General features: G+C 40.1%; 1 protein-coding gene across 2 annotated transcripts; it reads left to right on the top strand.

The window, feature by feature from the left end:
* Nucleotides 1-1,714: 1,714 nt before the first annotated feature.
* lap3 (leucine aminopeptidase 3) lies at nucleotides 1,715-24,864 on the top strand. Of its 2 annotated transcripts, none has more exons than XM_052041421.1 (13): nucleotides 1,715-1,995; nucleotides 5,873-5,988; nucleotides 6,589-6,643; nucleotides 10,904-11,009; nucleotides 12,593-12,752; nucleotides 13,448-13,612; nucleotides 15,083-15,241; nucleotides 15,798-15,922; nucleotides 17,587-17,675; nucleotides 17,837-17,939; nucleotides 18,698-18,777; nucleotides 20,802-20,911; nucleotides 24,110-24,864. In XM_052041421.1, the coding sequence occupies exons 1-13, from the start codon at nucleotides 1,894-1,896 to the stop codon at nucleotides 24,306-24,308; spliced, it is 1,569 nt and encodes a 522-aa protein (XP_051897381.1). In that variant the 5' UTR covers nucleotides 1,715-1,893; the 3' UTR covers nucleotides 24,309-24,864. The 2 variants fall into 2 exon arrangements, with proteins under 2 accessions (XP_051897381.1, XP_051897392.1); XM_052041432.1 differs by having other exon boundaries at nucleotides 1,840-1,995; nucleotides 24,113-24,864.
* Nucleotides 24,865-26,766: the final 1,902 nt, after the last annotated feature.

The following is a 26,766-nucleotide window of genomic DNA, read 5'->3' as shown; positions in this document are numbered from 1 at the left end:
TACCACAGTGGTCCAGCAAAATTCATTGTAAACTCAAGGTACAACATCTCACCTTCTGTCTCGGTAGATTACAGCATTCTGGACTTAACACTGAGTTCAGCAATTTCAGCTTTTGCATCTCACATTGCCAGCATTCATTGTTTTGTATCTTATCCTTTTCTCCGGCTAGTAATCTCAGATTTGTTCCACTCCTTATTAATATTTCCTCCAGATGTTTTTGCTGGTCACCACTGCCTCTACTGCCCTTTGTCAACCAGCTCCATTATCACTTACGTCATTTACACTCTCCTGCTCTCTGCCTGATCACAGACCTTCCCCTTTTGTTTTATCTGTCATTCTTTGCATCGTAAACCTTCTCTTCCCAGTTCTGCCTGAAGTATTAGCTCTGTTTCTCTCTGCATAGAGCCTGAGCTGCTGAGCAATTCTGTCTAAATCCAGATTTTCAGCATCTGCACAGTTTTGCTTCTGAGATACTTTCATTGTATCAGTCAGTGTCACCATAAGACTTCAGCCATTTGGGAACCACGATAATTTGTCAGCTGGCCTTTGGGAGCACTATGCAGGGAGCTCTGCAGTATAGACCATTAGATATAGGAGCAAAGTTAGGCTATTCATCCCATCGACTCTGCTCTGCCATTCAATCATGGCTGATTTCTTTTTCTCAAACCCATTCTCCCTCCTTTTCCTCATAACCCTTAACTCCCTTACCAATCAAGAACCTATGAATCTCTGTCTTAAATACACCCAATGACTTGATTTCCACAGCCCTCCATGGGAACGAATGGGAACAGATTCATCACCCTCTGGCTGAAAAAATTCCTCCTCATCTCAGTTCTAAAGGGACGTCCCTTTATTCCGAGTCTGTGCCCTTAGATCCTTGACTCTCCTACTAATGGAAACATCCTCTCCATGTCCACTCTATCCAGGTCTTTTGGTATTCGGTAGGTTTCAATGAGATTCCCCCTCATCTTTTTGAACTCCATTGAGTACAGGCCCAGAGCCATCAAATGCTTCTCATACGTTAAGCCTTTCATTCCCAGGATCATTCTTGTGAACCTCCTCCGGACCCCTCTCCAGAGCCAGCACATCTTTTCTTAGATATGGGGCCCAAAATTGCTCACAATATTCCAAATGCGGCCTGACTAACGCCTTATAAAGCCTCAGCGGTGCATCCTTGCTTTTATATTCTAGTCCTCTTGAAATGAATGCTAATGTTGCATTTACCTTCCTTACTTCCAACTCAAACTTCAAGTTAACCTTAAGGGAATCCTGAACTAGAACCCAAGTCCCTTTGCACCTCTGACTTCTGAATTTTCCAGTCTACACCTTTATTTTTCCTACCAAAGCGTATAACCCCACACTTCCCTACGCTGCATTCCACCTGCCACTTCTTTCCCTGCTCTACTCACCTGTCCAAGACCTTCCACAGGTTCCCTGCCTCCGCAACACGAATTGGCCACAATGCTATCGGTTCCTTCATGTAGATCAGCTGGCCGTCGGGAGCGCTGTGCGGGGAACCCGCGGTACTGGCGTCAGCTGGCCGTCGGGAGCGCTGTGCGGGGAGCCCGCGGTACTGGCGTCAGCTGGCCGTCGGGAGCGCTGTTGCGAGGAGCTGGGAGCCCGCGGTACTGGCGTCAGCTGGCCGCCGGCAGCGCTGTGCGAGGAGCTGGGAGCCCGCGGTACTGGCGTCAGCTGGCCGCCGGCAGCGCTGTGCGGGGAACCCGCGGTACTGGCGTCAGCTGGCCGTCGGGAGCGCTGTTGCGAGGAGCTGGGAGCCCGCGGTACTGGCGTCAGCTGGCCGTCGGCAGCGCTGTGCGGGGAGCTGGGAGCCCGCGGTACTGGCGTCAGCTGGCCGCCGGCGACTGAGTCGAGTCCCACGCTTGCCGTTTGAAGATGTCGCTCGCTGCTTGCGGCAAGGTGCCGCTCCGCTCCCTGCTGAGGACCGGCTTGGCCTGGAACTTGCTCCGTTTCTGCCGGCACAACAGCGGCTCCAAGGTGCAGTGAGCACGGCGGGGCGCGGGCTTGGACGTTACGACGGGCACTGACTGTGCTGTGGGTTCAGGGGGAAGGGGTCGGTTCCCCATCCCCCCCCTCCCCGTGTCCGGGCCGGGGGTCGTTGTCCCCCCCCCCACCCGGTGTCCGGGCCGGGGGTCGTTGTCCCCCCCCCCCACCCGGTGTCCGGGCCGGGGGTCGTTGTCCCCCCCCCCACCCGGTGTCCGGGCCGGGGGTCGTTGTCCCCCCCCCCCACCCGGTGTCCGGGCCGGGGGTCGTTGTCCCCCCCCCCACCCGGTGTCCGGGCCGGGGGTCGTTGTCCCCCCCCCCCACCCGGTGTCCGGGCCGGGGGTCGTTGTCCCCCCCCCCCACCCGGTGTCCGGGCCGGGGGTCGTTGTCCCCCCCCCCCCACCCGGTGTCCGGGCCGGGGGTCGTTGTCCCCCCCCCCACCCGGTGTCCGGGCCGGGGGTCGTTGTCCCCCCCCCCCCCCCGGTGTCCGGGCCGGGGGGCGTTGTCCCCCCCCCCCCCCCGGGGTCCGGGCCGGGGGTCGTTGTCCCCCCCCCCCCCACCCGGTGTCCGGGCCGGGGGTCGTTGTCCCCCCCCCCACCCGGTGTCCGGGCCGGGGGTCGTTGTCCCCCCCCCCCCCACCCGGTGTCCGGGCCGGGGGTCGTTGTCCCCCCCCCCCCCACCCGGTGTCCGGGCCGGGGGTCGTTGTCCCCCCCCCCCCCCCGGTGTCCGGGCCGGGGGTCGTTGTCCCCCCCCCCCCCCACCCGGTGTCCGGGCCGGGGGTCGTTGTCTCTTCCCTCCCCCCCGGTGTCCGGGCCGGGGGTCGTTGTCTCTTCCCTCCCCCCCGGTGTCCGGGCCGGGGGTCGTTGCCCCCCCTCCCCCCCGGTGTCCGGGCCGGGGGTCGTTGTCTTCCACCCCCCCCCCCCCCCGCGGTGTCCAGTTCCTTCCTTCCTTCCCCCCGTCCCCCCCCCCCCCACCGGTGTCCGTGCACAGGAGGATCCCACTGGCTCCGAAAACACCGAACAATTAGTCCCGCTCCCCTGCTCCTTTCCCGGAGCCTGGTAACTTATCCTACAGACGTGCAATGAATTCAGTTCTCAATGTTCCCTTGAATCGCCCCGTCACCTCTTCACTGCATCCGGTAACTCACAAGATGGGATAATTGTCTCATTTAGATAAACACCTCAAATCTCTGTTTGCTTTAGAATTCTTCCTCCGGGATCGTTTTCCCGTGTTATTTTACACTGTCAAAATTTTTAAAGGATTTTTTGAAAACAAATCTTAATCCCTTGAGCCTCTCCTCTGAAGGGGAAACCCCATGTTTTATAATTTCTTCATGTAACTGAAGTCCTACTGGTGCCGCCTTTGCATATTTCTTTAGCATCCTTGACAGCTTTCTTGACTGGAATTAAAGCAGATTCTCAACTGTAGCCTAAACAACTTTCACCAAAGGATTTATCATAATTTCCTTAGTATTCTCTTTGTTGATAAAGCCAAGAGTGGCGTATGCCTTTTTAAGAACCTCAGTTTGTTCTGGCAGCCACAAAGACTTCAGTGCATGCTCCTCTGGATATCTGTTTTTGCATCTTCAACATTCTGCCATTTAACTATGATTGCATCTCCTCATTCTTCCCATCAAAATGTAACATTTAATGCTTTTCTGACTCAATTTTCCTTGTAATTATGTCTTGTGCAGCTAAATTCTGTTTATTAGTATTTATCAAAAAGTAATTATAATACTGACCCATGTGTAACACCGCTGTCTGCTCTTCTGCAATCTGGAAGTCGCAACTGCTTTCTGCTTTCAGTGCCTCAGCCAATGTTGTAATTCCTTTAATCCTAAGGGCTTTAATTTGCTAATAAGTATTTTATGGTACTTTGTCAAACAATTTTGGAAAGTCCCTGTACACAACAATCTCACTACTTTCATCAACATTTTCTGTTATTTCATCAGATAACTCAAGCAAGATAAACACATGTTACATGTGCCAATTAATTTTGTTCGGATTGTTGCTTGCAAAATGTCCTCCACTGCTTCTCTAGCAAAGGTTGACTGACCTATCATTGCTGGTTTTAGATGTTCACAGTACTGGTATGGTCCTTCCAGCACAGCAGCTTGATCTGCCATTTATGGTGCAGGTGAACCTTTTGCGTGCTGTTTCATTGAACCCCATTAGACTGTCCTTTTGTTCACTTGCCTCTTGTTTCTAGCTTCACCAGGAATACCCCCTGTAATGGTAAACTCCATATTCTAACCAACTTCTGGTTAATTTCTCCTTTGTTTCTCATTAGATTTTATTAGTGGTTATCTTGCGTTTTTATTCCCAGTTCTAATCTCCCCCACAAGCAGAAACATGTTTGTATCTACCTTATGAGCATAGAGATCTTCACCTGGTTGACCTTGAGCCTTTCTTCTACAAAGACATCTGATCAAGCTGTCTTTATTGGATATCTATATATATATATATATATATATATATTAGTCTTCTGTATATATTGTATATTTATTGGATATAGCCTTCCCTTGCAGTTCTAGTACTTTTTTTTTGCATCTTCTCCAATGCTCCCTATCTTCCCATTTTTTTTAAAGAAAAGTGTGATATTGCAAATCTGGCAACATGCCCATATCAAAGATGGATTGGAAATTTGTGATAAGATGTTCCATTAAATCCACTCTTAACTTCCCTCAGTAACTTTAGCTACCATCTGAAACATGTGACTTATCTGCTTTGATAACTACCAACCTTTTTTAAGACTATTGTCATTATTATGTATCCAATATTGTCTCTGCAACCTTCATTAATGTTACAAAGGCAACAGCATCCTCTTCAGTGAAGACAGATACAAAGTGTTCACTTAGTTTTTTTATTCATGCCTTCTGTCTCTGAGAGATGCATCTTTTTTGCTTCCTAGCCCAGCTTGCCTTTGACTGATCTTTAACTATTTGTGTTGATTAAAGACTTTTTTATTCTCTTTTCCATCAGTTGCTCTTTCTTCTTTATCTTTCTTTGGGCTTATTCCCTTTCAAGATCTCCCATGTTTGTTCTCCCTATCATTTTCTGACAGTTTCCATGAACTTCCTTCTCTGTCTCAGTCTAATCTCTTCATAACTAATGATGAATCTGGTGTAGTAGCTGTACTAGTACATGATTGGAGGATGATTAAAGGCAGCACAGTAAAACTGATAATCCAGCACCCTTGGGACTTTGGTGGTCAAGCAAATTTTCCAGACTAATGGATGTTACTCCTATTACTACACAGCATACTTTGGTTTCACTTTCTATTATATATTACACAAGAAGTACAATAAATTTACCAGTGAATCTGGTGAGTTTAAAGGGAGCAGGAAATGTGCAAGCACTCTGGACCCTAGCTCTGGCTGCATATCTACTTGTTCCTGACCCCAGGTGTTTCAGACCTGATGCCAGCTTTGGCCATGTACCTGGCCCACTGACCAAACTCCAGACTCCGGCTCTGATCCACATCCTGCTTGTGTTCTGGATCTTCGATGCACACTCTGAACTAATAAGTGAGATGCTGAATTATTGGGATTTCCATACCATTGGATGCCTGATTGCCGGAGTTTAACTATCGTAAAAATTAGTGTTACCTGAGAAAATCAGGATAGAGAAGCAGTAAAGGAGGAGCAAAGAGAACAGAAGGCAGAAAATGCTGAGGGAATACTTTTTAGGCTTCTCTCAATAATAATGATGTTGGACAGAACATAAATATCAAATTAGAGGAGCATGTAGCATTGTATAAGAAGCAGCCTTGAGGATTTTAATCTAAATATATACTGCACACCCCAAATTAATGAAAGTAGCTTTTAAAGTATATTGTGTTTAATAGTTTTCCTGATGCCATTTTTCTAAAGGGTCTGGTTCTTGGTGTATATGAGGGAGGAAAAGTGGACGAAGCCATTCAGTTCACAAAAGCAGGGGAACTATTTGACAATTCTATATCTGGAAGACTTAAGGAACTTCTGACCATGTAAGTATAGCATTCAAACATAAATTGGAGACAAATTGCAGCAAAGATGTTAGATTGATTTATATGAAAGAGTTCAATATGTTTCTGAAACACTTTTTGAAGTCACTTCTTTGACCTCCAAATTTATTTATTTTCACTCAGTAACAAGTTATGAGTTATACTTGTTTTCTATATTTGTATGGATACACATTGTCACACAATATATGTACAGGTATAGGTAAAATACATTGTGGGATCAGTTCTAACTCGGCAATAAACATGTTCTTTGCGTGGCAAATTTTCCCAAAGTGTTACATGGGGATGAGTGGATAATGAATAGGATTAGGGAGAAGATTTGAGTAAAGTGATCAAAGATGAGGTTGGAAATGGGTATTTTGAGCATGGAAAGTGATGTAGCAAGGTAAACAGGAGTTTGAGTGAAAGTATGATTTTAAGATGGCTGACAACACCACTGATTGTTTAGAACAGTGGCATGCTCGGAAAACCAATGAGGTTTCCTGTGTTGTAGTGAAGAATGTGGGTCTGCTAAGTAATGCAGCAGTAAATTGTCTACATTTTCATATTTTAGCCTTCTATTTAAAATTATTGTTCATTTTTAAGATCTGGTCCTGCTCTTAAAAAAGGAAGAAGCCGCATATTTTATGGACTGCATCAGGTATGTATTCAGATTAAATCTATTTAATGCTTTATTCCAGTCGATGAAGGAATGTTAAAATGCTAATTTTATTGGTGAGCAATTTGCTTCAATATGCAAATAATGGAAATTATCTGACAATTCTAATGACTGGTTTTTGCAAGCACAACAAAATGTACTATGTTTTCTCATTATTATGAACATAATACATTCAGAATCAAGTCAATAAAGTTTCTCTCCATTATTTAATTACCAAATAAGGAAATACATAGAAAAAGCAAAACTTATTGCAGTAATTATCCTGTGATTGGCAATCTGCTATGAGGTTGAATACTGTTCGTAAGCTGCATAAATATAGTCTGACATTGAAGAAGCTTGATTGCATTTCCGTAATCTCTCTATAAACTAACATTATGTTGAAAAACAAAGTAAAGATAAAATCAGAAAATGCCAGAAACATCCAGCAGGTCAAGGAGAATCCAGGGAGAGTGAAATAGAGTCAATTTTTCAGATCAGTGATCCTTCATCAGAATGGAAAAATCATAACACGAGCATATTTTTAACTTGCAGGGGTGGAGAGAACAGAGGTCTTGTCTGTGATGCCATGCAGGTCAAAGGCATCAAGGTAATCATGACTTTAAATGGCAGTTAGAGACAGTAGAGAAATGAAACAAATGAAATCTGAAATATTTGTCAAAAAAAGACTGGTTAACTGAAATTCTTGAATTCATTGTTGAGTTCAGGGGGATGCAAGATGCCCAGAGAGAAGATATGGTGCTGTTTCACAGTTTACATTGGACATCATTGGAACAGTGTACGAGGCCAAATACAGAGAGGTCAAAGTGGGAGTGGAATGGAGAAATAAAGTTACTGATGACTAGAAGCTCAGACTGGAAATTGGAGAGAAAATTCAGAAATTGGAGGTGCAAAGGGACTTAGGTGTTCTATTTCAGGATTCCCTTAAGATTAACTTGCAGGTTGAGTCAGTAGTAAAGAAGGCAAATGCAATTTAAACATTCATTTTGAGAGGACTAGAATATAAAAGCAAGGATGTACTGCTAAGGCTTTATAAGGTATTAGTCAGACCACATTTGGAGTATTCTGAGCAGCTTTGGGCCCTGTATCCAAGGAAAGATGTGCTGGCCCTGGAGAGGAACCAGAGGAGGTTCACAAGAGTGATCTCAGGAATGAAAAGCTTTTTGTGTCTCTGGGCCTGTACTGGATGGAGTTCAGAAGGATGAGGGGGGGATCTCATTGAAACCTGTACTGGATGGAGTTCAGAAGGATGAGGGGGGGATCTCATTGAAACCTACTGCTTACTGAAAGGCCTGGATAGAGTGGATGTGGAAAGGATGTTTCCATTAGTAGGAGAGTCTCGAGTCTGAGGGCACAGCCTCAGAGTAAAGGGATGTCCCTTCAAAACTGAGATGAGGATTTTTTTCAGTCAGTGGTTGGTGAATATGTGGAATTCGTTGCCATGTAGGTTTGTGGAGACCAAGTCATTGGGTGCATTTAAGGCAGAAATTAATAGGCTTTTGATTGGTAAGAGAGTTAAGGATTACGGGCAGAAGGTGGGAGAATGAGGCTGAAAAAATAATCAGCATTGATTGAATGGCAGAGCAGACCCAATGGGCCGAATGGCCCAATTCTGCTTCTATATCTTATGGTCTCATGGAAATGTTCTCCAAAATGTTCACCCAATCTGTGTTTGATTTCTCCATTGTAGAGGAGACTATGTTGTGAGCACCAAATTCAATATAATAAGTTAGAAGTGCAAGAGAATTGCAGTTCCACCTGGAAGAAATGTTGGTACCCCAGAACGGTGGGATAAAGAACAGTTGTTGCATCTTTCACAGTTGTGTGGGAAGTTGCCAGAGACATTCCCTCAGTTCTCTCCACTCTTTCCTCTTTCTGCAAATTAAAATATACTTGTTTCTCCCTTCTCCAATTCTGATGACACTTTGTTAACTTGAAATCTTGACTCTTTCTTTCTCCTTGGTTGTTGCCTGATCTACCGAGTGCTTTCAGCATTTTCTGTTTTCATTTCAGATATCCAATACCTGCAGTCTTTTTGTTCCTTCCTTAGTGCAAGTTTTTAAGTTCTGGTTTTCATTTTGCATCTATTGGTTATGAGATGGAGGCCTGTGTTGCTCTACATCTGTCTTTGAAAATACTCTTCTTAGATAGTTGAGCATAGACTTGCATATACAGTGGCATGCAAAAGTTTGGGCACCCCTGGTCAAAATTTCTGTTACTGTAGAAGATGAACTGATCTCCAAAAGTCATAAAGTTAAAGATGAAACATTCTTTTCAACATTTTAAGCAAGATTAGTGTATTATTTTGTTTTGTACAATTGTATAGTGAAAAAAAGGAAAGGAGCACCACGCAAAAGTTTGGGCACCCGAAGAGATTTGAGCTCTCAGATAACTTTTACCAAGGTCTTAGACCTTCATTAGCTTATTAGGGCTATGGCTTGTTCACAGTCATCGTTAGGAAAGGCCAGATGATAAAAATTTCAAAGCTTTATAAATACCCTGACTCATCAAACCTTGTCCCAACAATCAGAAGCCATGGGCTCCTCTAAGCAACTGCCTAGCACTCTGAAAATTAAAATAAATGATGCCCACAAAGCAGGAGAAGGCTATAAGAAGATAGCAAAGCGTTTTCAGGTAGCCGTTCTCTCAGTTCGTAATGTAATTAAGAAAATGGCAGTTAACAGGAATGGTGGAGGTCAAGTTGAGGTCTGGAAGAACAAGAAAACTTTTCGAAAGAACTGCTTGTAGGATTGCTAGAAAGGCAAATCAAAATCCCGTTTGACTGCAAAAGACCTTCAGAAGATTTAGCAGGAACTCTAGAATGGTGGTGCACTGTTCTACTGTGCAGCGGCACCTGCACAAATATGACCTTCATGGAAGAGTCATCAGAAGAAAACCTTTCCTGCGTCCTCACCACAAAATTCAGTGTTAGAAGTTTGCAAAGGAACATCTAAACAAGCCCGATGCATTTTGGAAACAAGTCCTGTGGACTGATCAATTTAAAATAGAACTTTTTGGCCGCAATGAGCAAAGGTATGTTTGGGGAAAAAAAGGTGCAGAATTTCATGAAAAGAACACCTCTCCAACTGTTAAGCACGGGGGTGGATCGATCATGCTTTGTGCTTGTGTTGCAGCCGGTGGCACAGGGAACAGTTCACTGGTAGAGGGAAGAATGAATTCAATTAAATACCAGCAAATTCTGGAAGCAAACATCACACCATCTGTAAAAAAGCTGAAGATGAAAAGAGGATGGCTTCTACAACAGGATAACGATCCTAAACACACCTTAAAATCCACAATGGACTACCTCAAGAGGCACAAGCTGAAGGTTTTGCCATGGCCCTCACAGTCCCTCGACCTAAACATCATCAAAAATCTGTGGATAGACCTCAAAAGAGCAGTGTATGCAAGACGGCCCAAGAATCTTACAGAACTCGAAGACTTTTGCAAGGAAGGATGGGCGAAAATCCCCCAAACAAGAATTGAAAGACTCTTAGCTGGCTACAGAAAGCGTTTACAAGCTGTGATACTTGCCAAAGGGGGTGTTACTAAGTACCGACCATGCAGGGTGCCCAAACTTTTTTCTTCGGGCCCTTTTCCTTTTTTGTTATTTTGAAGCTGTAAAAGATGGAAATAAAAAAGTAATCTTGCTTAAAATATTAAAGAAATGTGTCATCTTTAACTTTATGCCTTTTGGAAATCGGGTCATCTTTTACTTGCTTTGAATCATTTGAATCAGGTTTGAATCATTAAATTATTATGACAGAGAAGGACTATGCCCATTTTTTTTGTACTCAGTCTTATTCCCCTGCTTTTTTAAAATTATTATTTATTGGCTTTATTTTAGAATCTGAACTTTACGAATATGGCAAACATTTATTGCACATTTATTGGCCAGATCAGATAAGGACAGCAGATTTCTTCCCCAGATGGGGTTTTACAACAATCTGGTATTTTCTGGTCATCATTAATTCTTCTTCAGATTAATAAAATATTAACTGGATTTAAATTCCATAACTGCCAGAGTGGGATTGAATCTTGGATTGTTAGTCCAGGCCTCTGGATTATTTGTCTGGTAATTTAACCACTCTGTGGCCACTGTAGACAAACTTGTTCTTTCAACTTAATGTTATTTTATGATATTTGAGAAGGAAGAACAAGATAAACTAGTGAAGAACTGCAACATTTGCGGTAAAAGATTATAATACCTATCCTCTTACCGTAAAAAAAAATTTGCTTTAATAGGATTTTCCCCATGTTGTAGTTGTTGGTCTTGGCGACAAAAATGCTGAAGTTAATAGTTTGGAACAGTGTGATGAAGGCAAAGAAAATATTCGAGCTGCTGTAGCAGGTAAATGCTCCTTAATTTCCGTATGATTTTTATTAGCAGCTAAAAATGCATTAAGAGCAGTGACATATCAAAACAAAACTACAGTTTAATGTGTGGGAAATACTCTTAATATGATAAAGGGTCACGATACAGTAAAGACTTGGGTTATTACCACACTTGAAGAATTTTTATCTCTTCCCAAGGTCAAAAGTTTTTAGATGTTGGCATGTGGCCATGTCAGAAATGAGTCAAAATTCATTGCAGCTTAAAATACATGAAAACTTAATAACTAATGGCTTCATATTGTATGATATAGAAGGAATAAAAAAAAGTCAACAAAAACAGACTTTAGTTAAGCTTCATTTCTTTTTTTTTCTGTACAGCAGTTTAAAAACCAAAATAGGACAGGTGGCAACCTCAGTCCTCTTAAGGACACTTGTCTTAATTGCTGAGCGGTCTTCAGTGAATTTTAAACTAAAGTTGTGAACAAAAAGGAAAGACTGATAAAAGGGAATTTTTACAATTAATTGGGTATCTGGAATAGATTGCCATAGATTATTGGAGTTAAATGGCATGGAAACAATTAAGAAATAATAGGATATTGGAATGGAGGACCTAATGCTGTTTAAGAATGGAGGAATTCTGTTGGGCTGAATGGCCTTTCTCATTTGTAATCAATGAAATAAATAATATGTCATTATAAAAGTAAACATAAAAAAAATGGCCGGATTATACTTAAATTGATCGAGTGGTTTTCAGAGAACTGCCAGCTGTCCTTCAGCTTGTGTCTCATTTTCAGTTCAGTGCATTGAAAGCTGGAAGTCAGAGACAAGCTGACACATCTGATCTCCTGCTTTGCTGTTGGATTTGGCAATGAGTTCAGCATTGGAGTACAGATCCACTGAAGGGATCCCCCAGCTTTAAATCTGCGATCGCTGGCATAAGAGCCATGACCCCATTCACTTCAATGAAATCATTTGAATGCTGACCCTGAAGAAAAAATTAAGTGCAGACAATTTTTTTTTCCATTTTTTTCCTTTTATCTTAATGTTTCTAATTAATTTCTAAAAATATTTCAACACTCTTATCACAGCACCAAAGTGTCAAATGCTGTCAGAGTGTTCTGGGGGAATGGGCCTCAAGATCAGCTGCTTGAGCCCTGCTTGCCACTCGTGGCCTGCTTTTCCTTGTGGGATGGCTCTTGGTTACAGAGGCTCATCTAAGCTTGGCTTTTGTTTCTTTAATAGGTTTGTGTGAGCACTATGAGTAGTGGGTTCAGATCCAAAGTAGTGAGTGACCCTATCGCCGTTGGGTTTGCATCAAAACCCCTGTCTAATAACTTCCTGGGTGTTTTCAGCATTTTATTTACTATTTAAGAACTATTAGCAAATCTAAAATTATAATTTGAGGTCAAGTTCTCACTTGTACATGTCCTATGGCTTTTCACATAAACTTAGTAATAATCTTAAAATCTGGTGTGCAGCACTTGTTTATAATGACTAACAATTCAATCAATTTTTTTTAAGGTTTTAAGTCTGTTGTTCTAAAAATAGTTGCATGCAGTGCTTCAGTGACAGAAGATTAAGCTTTTGTATGTCTTTCAGTTGGATGCAGGCAGTTACAAGATCTAGAAGTTCCTCATGTGGAAGTTGATACATGTGGAGATGCCCATTGTGCAGCAGAAGGATCTGTTTTGGGTTTATTTGAATATAATGAGCTGAAGAAGAAAAAGAAAACAGCTGTCACTGTGAAACCATATGGAAGGTATTGAAATATTATGTATATACAGAAAGCATGCTCTCAGTTTTATAAAGAATTTTTTGTTTATTCCGCAAAGAACTGAATTACTAATGTTTTGCAGCTTTCTGTTCCAGGCAAGTTAGTTGTGGCTCCATTTTATTTTAACCAAAATCTAAAAAGTGGCAGGATTTATAACTTGTTTGCATCTCTTCCTGCTGATACAGTGCATTGTCTTCTGGTTTCAGTTGTGAAGCTGGTTAAAATTGGTATAATTAATTTTTTTTGTGCTTTGAATATTGACTGCTCCCTTTGGAGATGGAGATCGACCTTCTAATGTTTTCAACTGTTTTTGTTGGTGATTTAAAGTAATTGCAGTTTTTCCTGTCTTGTCTTATTGGTTTAAGCCTTTAAAAAAATTTGGTATATAATTTATTTATCTTTAATTTTTGTTTTGTTATGTGCCACTATGTATTGAGGCCTTAGAGTAGGCATCCTTTTGATTGAGTTTCTTACCTTGGTACAATGATCTTTCAAGGAATAAAATCTGTAGTTTCGAAATTACATAATTACTTCATAGCTTAAAGTATTGAAGATTCTAGAATTTGAATTTCTTTAATGAATTAGCTTCTCAGATTAGAGCTGGATTGCTTAATATTTTTCCACCACTAAATTGGACCAATTTTAACAAGCACATTTTGAAAATACTTTCTTTTTGCAAGTTTGGAAAATGCAGCATGGCAGAGAGGAGTCACGTATGCAGAAGGACAGAATTTGGCTCGGCATTTGATGGAAGCACCTGCTAATTATTTAACTCCAACTAGCTTTGCAGAGATCATTCAACAAGCATTGCATTCAACAAGTGATAAAATTGAAGTGCACATAAGGTAATTCTTGCATTTTGTTTTAAGTAACAAAAAACATTAAATATAAAGTTGCAGTACTTGTGAGAAATAAAATGGAGTAGCAGCATGGAAATTAGTCATGTTTAGCTTCTGTTAATTAAGAAGCAATAAAAGAAAAGTTGTGTACTGTGATAGTAAATGTAATATAAGTTTTAAGATGTATTTATCCTGTAAAAAAAATAAATGAAAGCTTTTCTCCCCCTTGATATAGATAGTTGGCAGTCTCATTACCAGCAGATGCAACTTGGGCTAAAGGGTCATATAAACTTTTTGAATTGTCATAGCAAAACATGGAATAATAGGATTTTCTAAAATATACTTCAGTACTAGTAACAAAGCTCCTGTAATGAGCTGAAGTAATGAATGGCTGAGCTGTGCAGACCAGAAAGACCAAAATTGGATTCCCTTCTACTAATTTAGCTGACAAAGCCTGTCATCAGTATTTAAAGTCACCATTTGGGTGAGGGACCAGAGGGCACCTGCCTCTTAGAAAACAGAAAGTGCAGGAACTCTTATCAGATCAGGCAGTGTCCATGGAGACAGAAGGAGTTAACATTTCAGATGGATGATCTTATCTCAGAATTAGTAAAGGTTCGAAAATGAGCATGTTTTAAGTTGCTGTGAAGGGGCATGGGTTTGAGAGAACAAAGGAAATATCTTTGACAGGGTAAAGATTAACAGAATCTGACACCAATGATGTTGGTGCAGGTTCCTGGTTCAAATGAAATGCCGTTGACCTGGAACATTAGCTCTTTTTCTCTCTCCACACTTTTAGCATTTTCTGTTTTTATTTCCAATAACTGTAGTATAAATTTTTGATTACCTAATCAAATTCGTAGTTTTCAGTGATACTTTTAAGCCAGCAATTTCTGGGTTGAATAAGTATACATATTGTCCAAGAATCAAGTTTCAAATATATGCACAAATGTTGGATGAAAAGGAAATCTCAAACACTCTGATTTTGGTGAGGTATCTCTTAAAAACTTTCTAGAAATCACACACACAACCTGGCATATAATAGATATTTTTGTAGCTAAACATACTGTTTTCAGACATTGTTCAGCTATTAATAGTACCTGTAGTCAAAGTATGAAGGCTAGTATTTATTGGACGTGTAATCTAGAGGCTTGTTTAATAGTCAAGAGACTGAGAGTCCAAAGTCAAAAAATTGAATTCCTTTATTTAAAAAAAACAAGCTTCGATAAAGCCTTAAAATATTGGATTGATGTAAAATGCCAACTTGTTCATCAATATCAGTAAGAGAAAGAAACTATGATCTTACCTGGTCTTGCCTATTTGTGACCTCAGTTCTGCTAACCATTGTCCAATACATGAGAAGGACACTGAAAAAACTAGGGATAAGCCATCACTGCCAGTCTTTCTTACAGTGGATTGAAAAGAATGGGTATTATGTCTGACACTAATTTATTGTTTTCCATACATTTTTCATAGATCCAAATCCTGGATTGAAGAGCAACAGATGGGAGCTTTCCTTAGTGTAGCCAAAGGCTCAGATGAAGAGCCAGTATTTTTAGAGATTCACTATAATGGTTCTACAGTCTCCAGTGAATCACCATTAGTTTTTGTAGGAAAAGGTATTACATTCGACAGGTGAGTTGAGTTTTTAATTGTTTTATATGAGCATTCTTCTTTAAAACACTTGCATTCTGACCAAAATGTTGGAGATTAAATCAAGGTCTTTATTAATGTTCCAGCATATTCACTTTGGAATCCCACATGTTTTTGGAGAGTGCTGTTGAGAAATTTTATAGTGCAAATGCCAAAGACAAAATCATTGTTTTCTTAATTTGAGCTTGCTACAATAATTAAGACTGTTTCTATTTTCACAATGGTAAAGTAGACCTCAGCTTGAAGTACAGGCTCATCCCAACACACTTGACCTGATTCAGGAATGGGATGCTAGATGTCAACAAGTATTTTAACCCTTTTTTTTTATGGTTCACTTGTTACATTGTATAGAAAAAGTAGCTGGAAAATTCTATCTGAGAGCGCTAATACCACACCAAATCTTTTGGGTTCTTTACAGATTTATTCTCCAGCTATAATGTTGCTTTAGGAATAAATTATGATTGCATTGCAGAGAAGTGTTTTATATTCTTCCATCCGGAATTGTGTTTAGCTAACTTATTTCCACTTCTTTTGGTAGTGGTGGAGTTTCAATTAAACCTGCCTCGGGTATGGATGCAATGAGAGCCGACATGGGAGGAGCAGCAACCATCTGTTCTGCTATAACGACTGCAGCATCTTTGAAACTTCCCCTTAATGTTATAGGTAAAACATTGTGGTATAATTCACCTGGAAGAATGAAAACTTTGAGGTGTTACTCAGATGAGGATCGAGACAATTGCTGGCTGTTCCAGTAGAGTTTATTAGTTTTAGAAAATGTTTATTGAGAAGCCATTAAGTAATGAATTCTTTTTTGTACTTGTGGAGACCCTATCTGCATTTACATATTTTAAAGCTGTTCAATGTAAAATTATGCAGCCTATATCCCTGAAATAAGTTGTAATTTTTTTGTGGTTGCAAATATTCTTTTTGTTCCTATTCTCAAAAAAAATAATCTGTTTTTGGAAGACTATGCTGAAAGTTCCTTTGTTATCAAGTTAATATACCCTAAGAAATGTCTTTCTAAATATTTGCCTACAATTTTTCTACTTCTCCCAGTTCTGGAATTGGTCTTGTTCTGTCCATCTTTTGTTAACTGAATAGCTTGGCTTGGAAGGAGAAAATGTCCTCCCTTTCCAAGAAAAAGAGGTTAGGTCCATCCAGCAATTCCCAGGTAGCTCTCATTTTAAAGTATTCTTGCTTCTCTGAGATAAATTCTGTATGACAACAAACAGAACAGTAATAAATGGGTCTTTGTCGGGGTGACAAATGGTGACTTGTAGGCTAATGCAGGGATCAGTGCCTGGGCCTCAGCAATTCACAATATATATATCAATGATTTGGATGAGAGAACTGAATGTACAATTTCCAACTTTGCCAATGACACAAAACTGAGTTGTGAGGAGGATGCAGAGAAGCTTCAAGGTGATTTAGATAAGTTGGTTGGGCAGATATATGACATATGCTGTATAATGTGGATAAATGGGAAATTGCCCACTTTGGTTGGAAAAACAAGAAGAGAATTATTTAAATGGTAATGTATTGGGAAATGCTGTTGCTGAAATGTATCTGGGTGTCCTTGTATTTCTGTCACTAACCATGAGCAATTAAGAAAGCAAATGGTATGTTGGCCTTTATTGCAAGAGGTTTTGAGTACAGGAGCAATGATATCTTAGTGCCATTATACAGGGCCTGATGTAACCACACCTGGAATTATTGTGTACAGATTTGGTCTCCTTACCAAAGAAAGGGCATTCATGCCATAGAGTGCAATGAAGGTTTATCAGACTGACTCATGGGATACTGGTACTGGGTTAAGCAGACCTGTTTTCAATTGCAGTTTACAAGAATGAAAGAAAATCTCATTGAAATGTACAAAACTGACAGAGCTCAAGGGTTATAGGCTCAGGATACACGCAAGACATTTCAAACTGAGGTGAGGAGAAGTTTCTTTATTCAGAGTGGCGAATCTGTGGAATTTGCTACAACAGTCTCTGGAGGTCAAGTCACTGAATATATTGAAGAAAGAGAGAGATTTCTAGATACAAAAAGAATCAAGGGCTGTGGGGAGAGAGCAGGAATGTAGTTTTGAGATAGAGGATATGCCATGATACTGAGTGGCACTAAGTCAAAAAGGAGTGTTTTTAAATACAAGCAATTCTGTGTGATGTCTCTAAATTGTGAAAGATTTGAGGACAGTCAAGGACTGAACCAAAGATTTTTCTTTTCCTAATAGGGAGTGCATTTCATTCTTACCAACTGCTTGGAACTTGCAGGAGATGGGAGGTATATGGTAAAACATTTGCACTTACGATTAATACATCTTTTAGGTCTGGCTCCTTTGTGTGAGAATATGGTGAATGGCAGAGCAAATAAACCTGGTGATGTGGTCAGAGCAAAGAATGGGAAAACTATACAGGTAATGCTTAACTTATTAAAACATTTTTCTGAGAGCAGGCATAGCCATTTTCTACTTGGTTACTGCTGAATAGATCTGACTATGTTCTGCCTTCTATATTAAATGTTGAAGATCAGTGTAGCTCTATATTTTCACTGCTTGAATTATCCTATATTTTTAAGGTGGATAACACTGACGCTGAGGGTCGTTTGATACTGGCTGATGCCCTTTGCTATGCACACAACTTTAATCCCAAAGTGGTTGTAAATGCTGCAACTTTAACAGGTATTGTTTTCTTTGTATGAGGTCAGTAAGTGCATCTGACGACAACAGTGCAATGCCTACTAATTTTCTTATGAATGAGATGTTGTTAAAATTATTCCAAAGACAGTTGAATTGTTTTGCTAATTTGAACTGAATGCTTTACCTTGACAACTTACAAAATGTATTTTATTCAAAACATACAAAATGTATTTTATTCAAAACATACAAAATTCCTTTAATGTCTTGGGTTAAGGGGGTTGCTGGCTAGGCCAGCATTTATTGTCCATACCACAGATGCCCTGAGAAAATACTGATGGAGCTCCTTGAGTAACTGCAGTCAGTGTGATATGGTGTCTAGACATTTGATGCATTTGTACGACCAACTAGATCAGTTAATTCAAAGGAGAGTTAAGAATCAAATACATTGATGTCAAATTGGACTGTTAAACAAGCCAGGGAAGGGCAGCAGGTTTCTTTCCTTTAGGAAGGTTAATGAACTATTTGGGTTTTACACCAATTTGACAGAATCAAGATAAATTACTGGAGCATTTTTAAAAACTTTTTTAAGAAAACTGAACTCAAATCCCCATCTTTTCTATGGTAGGATTTGAGATCTCTGTTCAGTTCAGTAAAATAACCACTACAGTAATATAATTATGTTAACAGAAAAATTATTAATTATGTGTAAGATCTTGCTTATCAAACATGACTGAATGCAAGCATTAAAAACATTTTTAAAATGTTGAACTGCAGTGAGTTGATTTAAGTTATTTTAACAGGTGCTATGGATGTTGCCTTGGGATCAGCAGCTACTGGGGTTTTCACCAACTCTGACTGGTTGTGGGAACACCTCAAAGCAGTAAGAGTAATTTAGTTTTATACAAAGCATTTTGAGATCTCATTTGTACTTTAAGGAACTAATTCTGTGGTCCTACACTTGTGAAAGAACTCCAGAACTGAAGGTGGTGTAGATCAAAGGCAAGGATATTGTAACAGAGATTAAATTCTTCCTCTTGATTAACCTACAGTTTTTTTGGGAATGAAAAGTAGCTTGCAGTATAATTCTGTTAAACTGACTGACCAACTTTCGCTGAATGTGATGTATAGAAATATTGTAATGGTTACAGAGAGTTGGGAATGATAGTCTTCAACAATCTCTCTACCAAATTAGTTAAAAAAATATTGATATGGTTACAGAACAATAAATTAATAAAGTGATTCCATAACTATAATTAGAAGTGTAAAACCATACACCCTGATTCACATTGTAAGTTGATGTTGCACTATAGAATGGGGTTGATTGTTTGATTGTACCCTACTCAACAAATATTGAACAGAACAATGCCTACATGCAACCAGTTGTCATTTCTGGGCTCTTGGATTGTAGCTTGTTTTGTAGCTGTGATGAGATAGAGGTATTGTTGCACTAGATTGAGTGTTGGCCTCGTCAAACTCAGGATGGTCTAACGACACTGTAATGGGATATCTGACTATCTTGTGCATTTTTCAGATGATAGATAAGACTGTACAAGCATAAAAGGACAAAGGGATATTTTCATATTTTAACCCATCTTTCATTGAATTCATTTTTAACAGTGGTCTAAAATTTGCATATTTTGAAGATAATTTAGAGTACCCAGTTTTTAAATTGTGATATTTTTGTGTTTGTATGATCAACAATGTGTGCTCTATTTTGTGATGAGTGGAGTAGCTTAGGAATAATTATAATGTGAGCTAATGGTTATCCACCTTTTTACTATTGTAAAGTGTAGCACCAGAAATAACAGTACATTTATTGAGAATTTATTTATTGAGAAAGCCAACATGGATTTATTGAAGGTAAATCATGTTTAACCAACATGGTAGACTTTTTTGAAGCACAGAGAGGATTAATGAAGTAAATGCAGTTTATGTGCTATTTCTGGACTTCCAAAAGGTGGTTGATAAAGAGCCACATAAATAGGTTTGCCATCAAGATTGAAACTCATTAATAAAAGGGACTGTAAGAGGATGGATATAAATTTGGCTAGGTAATAGGAAAGAGTGGTAGTGAAAAATTGTTATTGGGACTGAAGGGAAGTGTAGAATTCAATTCCTTTTCTTAATATACATTAATGACTTGGTCGTGGGTGTAGGTGGCATAATGTACAACTTGGAGAGGACACAAAAGAGGTAATGAACTAGAAAGAGGATAGTAATAAATTTCAAGGGCATATAGACAGGTTGGTGGTATGGGTAAATGGATGACAAACAAATTTAAAAAATGTTACATTTTTGTGGTTTATAAAAACATACAGAATTTTGGGCTTTATAAATGGATGCATAGAATACAAGAGGATGGAAGTCCAAATCAGTCCTAATAAAACACTCTTAGCCATAATGGGATTATTGTGTTCATTTCCAGGCACCATGCTTTAGGAATATTGTAAGGGTTTTGGAGAGGATACAGAAAAAATTAATGAAATAGTTTTGAAGCTGAGGGAATTTAGTTATGTGACTGGACTGGAGAAGCTAACGTTGTTCTCTTCAGGATAGAGGAGGCTGTGAGGGGATCTAATAGAAGTACTTTAAATCATGAACGCTACAGACATTAGAAAATGAGAAACTTTTACAATTGGCAAGAATAGGGGAAGTAGAATGAAGGAGTGACAAAAGAGATGTGAGAAAAATGTAATTATATGATTCAAAAGGGAATTTGGCAAGGAATATATTAAAAAACAAATGGAGGGCCGTAGGGAGAGGGTGGGGGAGTGGAACTAGCTGGATTGGAGTATGAACATCATGGCCTGCTTCCATGTTGTGTACCACTGACATATTTGATAGCAATCTCTGTTCAATTTTAGCCATAACTTATAATTTTGGGCATGTCCTGTTTTTATTTAGGCTAGTATTGTGACTGGAGATCGTGTGTGGAGGATGCCACTTTTCCAACATTACACCAAACAAGTCACAGAATCACAACTAGCAGACCTGAATAACATCGGCAAATACAGGTGAAAATGTTATCTTGTCTCTAAGTTAAAATTACATTGCATTCCACTGGAGGAATTGAATAATATAAAAAAGGTAGGTGATTCAGCCCTTCAAGGTTGTTTCGCCATTTTATGATATTGTGGCTTTTAATATGTATTTTTAGTGAAAGAGACTGTATACAAGTTAATGTACAGGGATCAGAGAGGTTGCTCAACAATGATTAGTTTCTCTATTGTTTAACACTCAGTTCTGATTGTGGAAGACCTAACATCATCAAATGTTTTTAGAGGAAGAATAATGGATAATCAGCCAAGTGCATTGCATGACAGTGATTTCTTTGCAGATTCTATCAGCAGAATGTGCAAGAATGCACCTTGGGAAGGAACAAGAAATTGACAGCAACTTGTGTTCAGTTTGTAATTGAGTATGTGCAGTTACCTGAAATTGCTATTAGCTTTACCAGTAATAACAGTGAACACTGACAGTCTTGTTGTCATTAATACAGCAAGTAAAAGGACACTTTGGCTTTTCACAGCATATAGTTTATTATCTGTAGGAATTATGGATTAATGTTTCATGTTGAGCCCTCATCATTTTCTCATATTTCCTTATGAGATACAAGGAAACTAGGGCAGGCACGGTAGTGTAGTGGTTAACATAATGCCATACCAGCACCAGCGACCCAGGTTCAATTCTGGCCACGTCTGTAAGGAGTTTGTCTGTTCTCCCCATGTCTGTGTGGGTTTCCTCCAGGTGCTCCAGTTTCCTCCCACATTCCAAAGACCTATGGGTTAAGAAGTTGTGGGCATGCTGTGTTGGCGCTAGAAGCATGGCGACACTTGCAGGCTGCCCCCAGAACACACTACACAAAGGATGCATTTCACTGTGTGTTTCACTGTGTATGTGACAAATAAATATCTTATCTTAAACCATTCAGCCTACTGAGTCCATGCCAGCTCTCAGAGTCATCCCATTTCCCCACTTTATTTTCCTGTAATCTATTCTCTCTCACATCCCCATTAACACCCAACCTGATTCTCTCACTGGCCAGGGTAATTTTCAGTAGCCAATTAACAACCAGCACATGTTTTGGATGTGGGAGGAAACCTGAGTACCCAGAAACAGGTAACAGGGAGTGTGTACAAACTCCACACAGATAGCACCAGAGGTCAGAATTGGACCAGAATTCAAATGTGCCACTTGTTTATGTTTATATCAAGCTGCAGGTTTACAATATGGGTATATTCGTATCCATTTCCTTTTTTGTGTGACTTTATATTTTAATTGCTTTCCTTTGTTAAGGTATACATTAATGCTTTGGGTACTCTTTTAGACAAGTTGCTCAGTATTTGTAATTCTGAGAAGTCTGAGTACTTTCTGCTGTAAGTAGAAGAACTGCAGCATATTTTCTTTTTCAATCTAGTGCAGAAAGTTTTTAAGGAAATCCAGATTCCCAACTCCTCATCTTGTTGCAAGCACTCCTCTCCAAAAAGGACATCCACCGTTCTGTTGCTTTAGCATAAACTGCATGTTCATTCTCAGTCACTGTTTCTATTATTGCATTGGCTCTTTGTGTAATGAATTTAAAAATTTTGTTTTTTGCTTAAATCCATTCCTGACTTTGCCCTTTCCCTACCTCAGTCACTTCTTGAAGACCTATATGAATGCATATATACTTTGCTTTACTGTTAGCTGTTGGGCACCTAGCCATCTCAAAATTACTTAATAGAAGTTCCCCTTTAAGCTCTTCTGCACCTCTCTTAAAGTTTGATTTAATACCAAGCCCTTTGACCAAATTTTTGGTCACCTCTGCTCTTGGTTTGTCTGTTTATGCCTTGGTAAGGAGCATCTGGACATTCCACATTAAATGCATTTATGTAAATACAGATCTAAGGTATAGCTGAATTTTATCTTGGAGCACACAATGGTGCCAGGATAAATGGTAGGATATAAAGAACTGTAGAGATACAGAAGGATCTCCAGAAATCCCTGAAGGTAGCAGGACAGGTAGATAGGATCGTTTAGAAGGCATACATGATGCCCAATATTATTACATGTGTGTATAAAACATTTATTGGACCACTGTTATAGTACTGTATACAATCACCACACGACATAAAGAATACAATACCACTAAAGAGGGTGCAGAGAATACAATGATGTTACCAGGATTGGAAAATTATACCTGAGGAAAGACACTCTAGGTTGTTTTTTTTTAAACAAATCTCCCTTCAGACTCCTTTGAGATGTATAAAACAGTCAGACATTTAGACAAAATAAACAATGACTTGTTTCTCAGAGCAAGGAGTAGATATTTAAGTTAATTGGTGTAAGGATTAGAAGTCCACTTTTTGCCTGACATGTTCATGATGGGGCAACAGGATGCCTTTTGTGCTGTAGGTTTCTATAATTGTCTGACTACCCCACTCTTTGGCATAAAGTGATCACTAGGAGAGGGGGAGGGGATTCCATGGAGTTCTATCCTTTGATTTTCAGGTAAACCTAAATTTATACTGTAAACAACCAGAGACTTAAAGTTTTTAAACCAGAGTCAAATGACAGTATCACTTCAGTACTATTTCAGTACTATAAACCTGGTCTTCATTTAACTCTCCTTCACTGGTGCTGTTCCAGGTGCACAGGGATCAGCTGCTTGGAGCCATTTCTTGTTGACCAAAGTGAAGCCTGATTTTTGAAATTGATTCCACTTTGTCTGAAGTGTCCCTAATATATGCTCCTTCTGAAAATCGACCCCATAAAATGTGTCCTTTAAGATGTGGTTGCTTTAGAATTGAAACTCTAATGAATGATTAGAACTAATCACAGAAAAATTGCATTCTGTGACTGACATTGAATCAACAGGAAGTCATTTTGTTCACCACTCAAAAACATGCATTTGATAGATAAAAACTGGAGGAAAAAAACGAACCCATGAACTTGTTAGTTTGATTCGGGTTGTAGCATTGAAGCAGTGAAAATGAAATAGTCACCCAAGAAACTTTACCTAGCAGGGTAAAAATGACACCTAGAAGTAGCATTCCTGATACTGTTACAATTGAGGATCATAAGTGCATTAAGAGAAATTGAGGGAGAATAGTGTGAAGGAATATTCAACAAAAAATGTTGCTTTCATGTTTTATTTCAGGAAGGAGAATTAAAACTATGCGTATTCACTTGCTGCCACTTGTTAACTTTCACTGTGCTTTGAAATATTCCAGCAGGTCTGGTGGAGCATGTACAGCGGCAGCATTCCTTCAAGAGTTTGTTACAGTACCTCACTGGGCTCATCTCGACATAGCTGGTGTAATGTCAAACAAAGATGAAGTTCCTTATCTGCGGAAGGGAATGGCAGGAAGACCAACACGAACGTTAGTGGAATTTATAGTCTCCCTGAGCCAAGAAAATCAGAAATCATAAAATATATATTCAATGATTAGTCCACATGTTTCTTTAGTTTTCAAACTATGGTAAACATACCAGTCACGTTATTTGTGTCTATGACTTAGTTTAATTTTTCTTTCTACTCCCCACCTTAAATTTGATGAGATGGAATTTGATAGTAATTTTTTTAAAGCAAATTTTGTTAATGAAGTGTTTTATAATCATGAATGATTATTGCAGGGGTGGCTTCTAAATATATTACAGGTGATTTTAATCCTTAAACTATCTGCTGTCATTGAATGGGCTCCTGTACACATGCTGCTACAGGGGAAAGTTCTTTGCAGCAGCACCAAAGTTGCAATGTTCCATCTCTCTTGTTCAGTCAGAAACTGTGATAACCTATCAGTTTTTGAAAAATACTGAATTTAGTTTAGAAATAAGTCTGCCCAGTTGAAAGGAAAAGCCAATACATGCCTGTGCCTTTATTATTTCTAACCATATGAAATTTTGTAATATTCAAAACAAAGTTGAGACCATATAAATCAAATAAATAATATCAAATAAACTGCAGATAATGAGTACTCCTTATTGATCATACTGTGATTGCTAAACATATTCAATATAGACAATATGAATGTTGAATGAAATCTAGTTAATTAAACAGTATAAAGAAGGAAGATGTAAAAAAAAACTTTCAAAGTAAACTCTGACAATAGGACATGAGGAACAACTTTAAACCACATTGAATGCACAGGTTGCCTTCCCAGGAATGAGAGCCCAAATGAAATTAATGCTTCAAGGCGTTTATAGATTTAAATTGGTTTATTATTGTTATCCCGGTACCTAAGAAAAACAAGGTAACATGCCTTAATGACTACCGACCAGTGGCTCTGACATCCACCATCATGAAGTGCTTCGAGAGGCTGGTCATGGCACGCATTAACTCCAGCCTCCCAGACAACCTCGACCCACTGCAATTTGCCTACCGCCAAAACAGGTCTACAGTGAATGCCATCTCCCTGGCTCTACACTCATCTCTGGAGCATCTGGACAGTAAAGACACCTACATTAGACTATTGTTTATTGACTACAGCTCTGCCTTCAATACTATAATTCCAAGCAAACTCCGAGACCTGGAACTCCATACCTCCCTCTGCAACTGGATCCTTGACTTTCTGACCAACAGACTGCGATCAGTGAGGATAGGCAGCAACACCTCCAGCACGATTATTCTCAACACTGGTGCCCCACAAGGCTGTGTCCTCAGCCCTCTAGTCTACTCCCTATATACTCATGGCCAGATTCTGCCCTAACTCCATCTACAAGTTTGCAGATGATACCACCGTTGTAGGCCGTATCTCAAACAGCGATGAGTCGGAGTACAGGAAGGAGATAGAGAGCTTAGTGGCATGGTGTCAGGACAACAACCTTTCCCTCAATGTCAGCAAAACAAAAGAGCTGGTCATTGACTTCAGGAAAGGGGGCGGTGTACATGCACCTGTCTATATCAATGGTGCTGAGGTCAAGAGGGTTGAGAGTTTCAAGTTCCTAGGAGTGAACACCACCAATAGCCTGTCCTGGTCCAACCACATAGATGCCACGGCCAAGAAAGCTCACTAGTGCCTCTTCTCCCTCAGGAGGCTAAAGAAATTTAGCATGTCCCCTTTGACACTCACCAACTTTTATCAATGCACCATAGAAAGTATCATATCTGGATGAATCACAGCTTGGTATGGCAACTGCTCTGCCCAGGACCGCAAGAAACTGCAGAGAGTTGTGAACACAGCCCAGCGTATCACAGAAACCAGCCTTCCCTCCATGGACTCTGGCTATACCTCTCGCTGCCTTGGTGAAGCTGCCAGCATAATCAAAGACCCCACCCACCTGGGTCATTCTCTCTTCTCTCCTCTCCCATCAGGCAGAAGATACAGGAGTCTGAGGGCACATACCACTAGGTTCAAGGACAACTTCTATCCCATGGTGATAAGACTATTGAACAGTTCCATTATACGATGAGATTGACCTCTCAATCTACCTTATTTGACTTTGCACCTTATTGTCTACCTGCATGCACTTCCTCTGTAGCTGTGACACTTTACTCTGTATTCTGTTATTGTTTTTACCCTGTACTACCTCAATGCACTGTGTAATGAATTGATCTGTACGAATGGTATGCAAGACAAGTTTTTCACTGTACCTTGGTACAAGTGACAATAAACCAATACCAATACTTGTTTTGCATGCCATCTTACTGACATCACTGTTGTGCCAGGAACCTGATACAAGTTCAACAATGAATCATCCCATGGCTTGGTGTGGGGGGCTGGGTTTTGGGCATTCAGAGGCAAGTGGCTGCTCAGGACAACATGGTGAGTGCAGGCTGTTGCTGGGAACTGGCCCCAACTGCTCTATGTGCTGACAGACCACCTGACTCCACTGTCTCCCTCATCACCTTCTGTTGGATGTGATGGAAGCTGCTGCCTCCCCCTCTCTC

The sequence above is a fragment of the Pristis pectinata genome, chromosome 2 (genome assembly GCF_009764475.1).
Source record: "Pristis pectinata isolate sPriPec2 chromosome 2, sPriPec2.1.pri, whole genome shotgun sequence".
Taxonomy (NCBI): domain Eukaryota; kingdom Metazoa; phylum Chordata; class Chondrichthyes; order Rhinopristiformes; family Pristidae; genus Pristis; species Pristis pectinata.
The sequence above is the reverse complement of the archived record's forward strand: the minus strand, read 5'-3'. Positions and strand labels throughout refer to the sequence as shown.

Bases quoted from the DNA above. Each gene is read 5' to 3' on its own strand.
- lap3 (XM_052041421.1), top strand. From the start codon at position 1,894: ATGTCGCTCGCTGCTTGCGGCAAGGTGCCGCTCCGCTCCCTGCTGAGG. The intron at 18,778-20,801 runs GTAAGAGTAATT...GTTTTTATTTAG, and splicing joins TGTGGGAACACCTCAAAGCA to GCTAGTATTGTGACTGGAGA. The intron at 20,912-24,109 runs GTGAAAATGTTA...GAAATATTCCAG, and splicing joins AATAACATCGGCAAATACAG to CAGGTCTGGTGGAGCATGTA.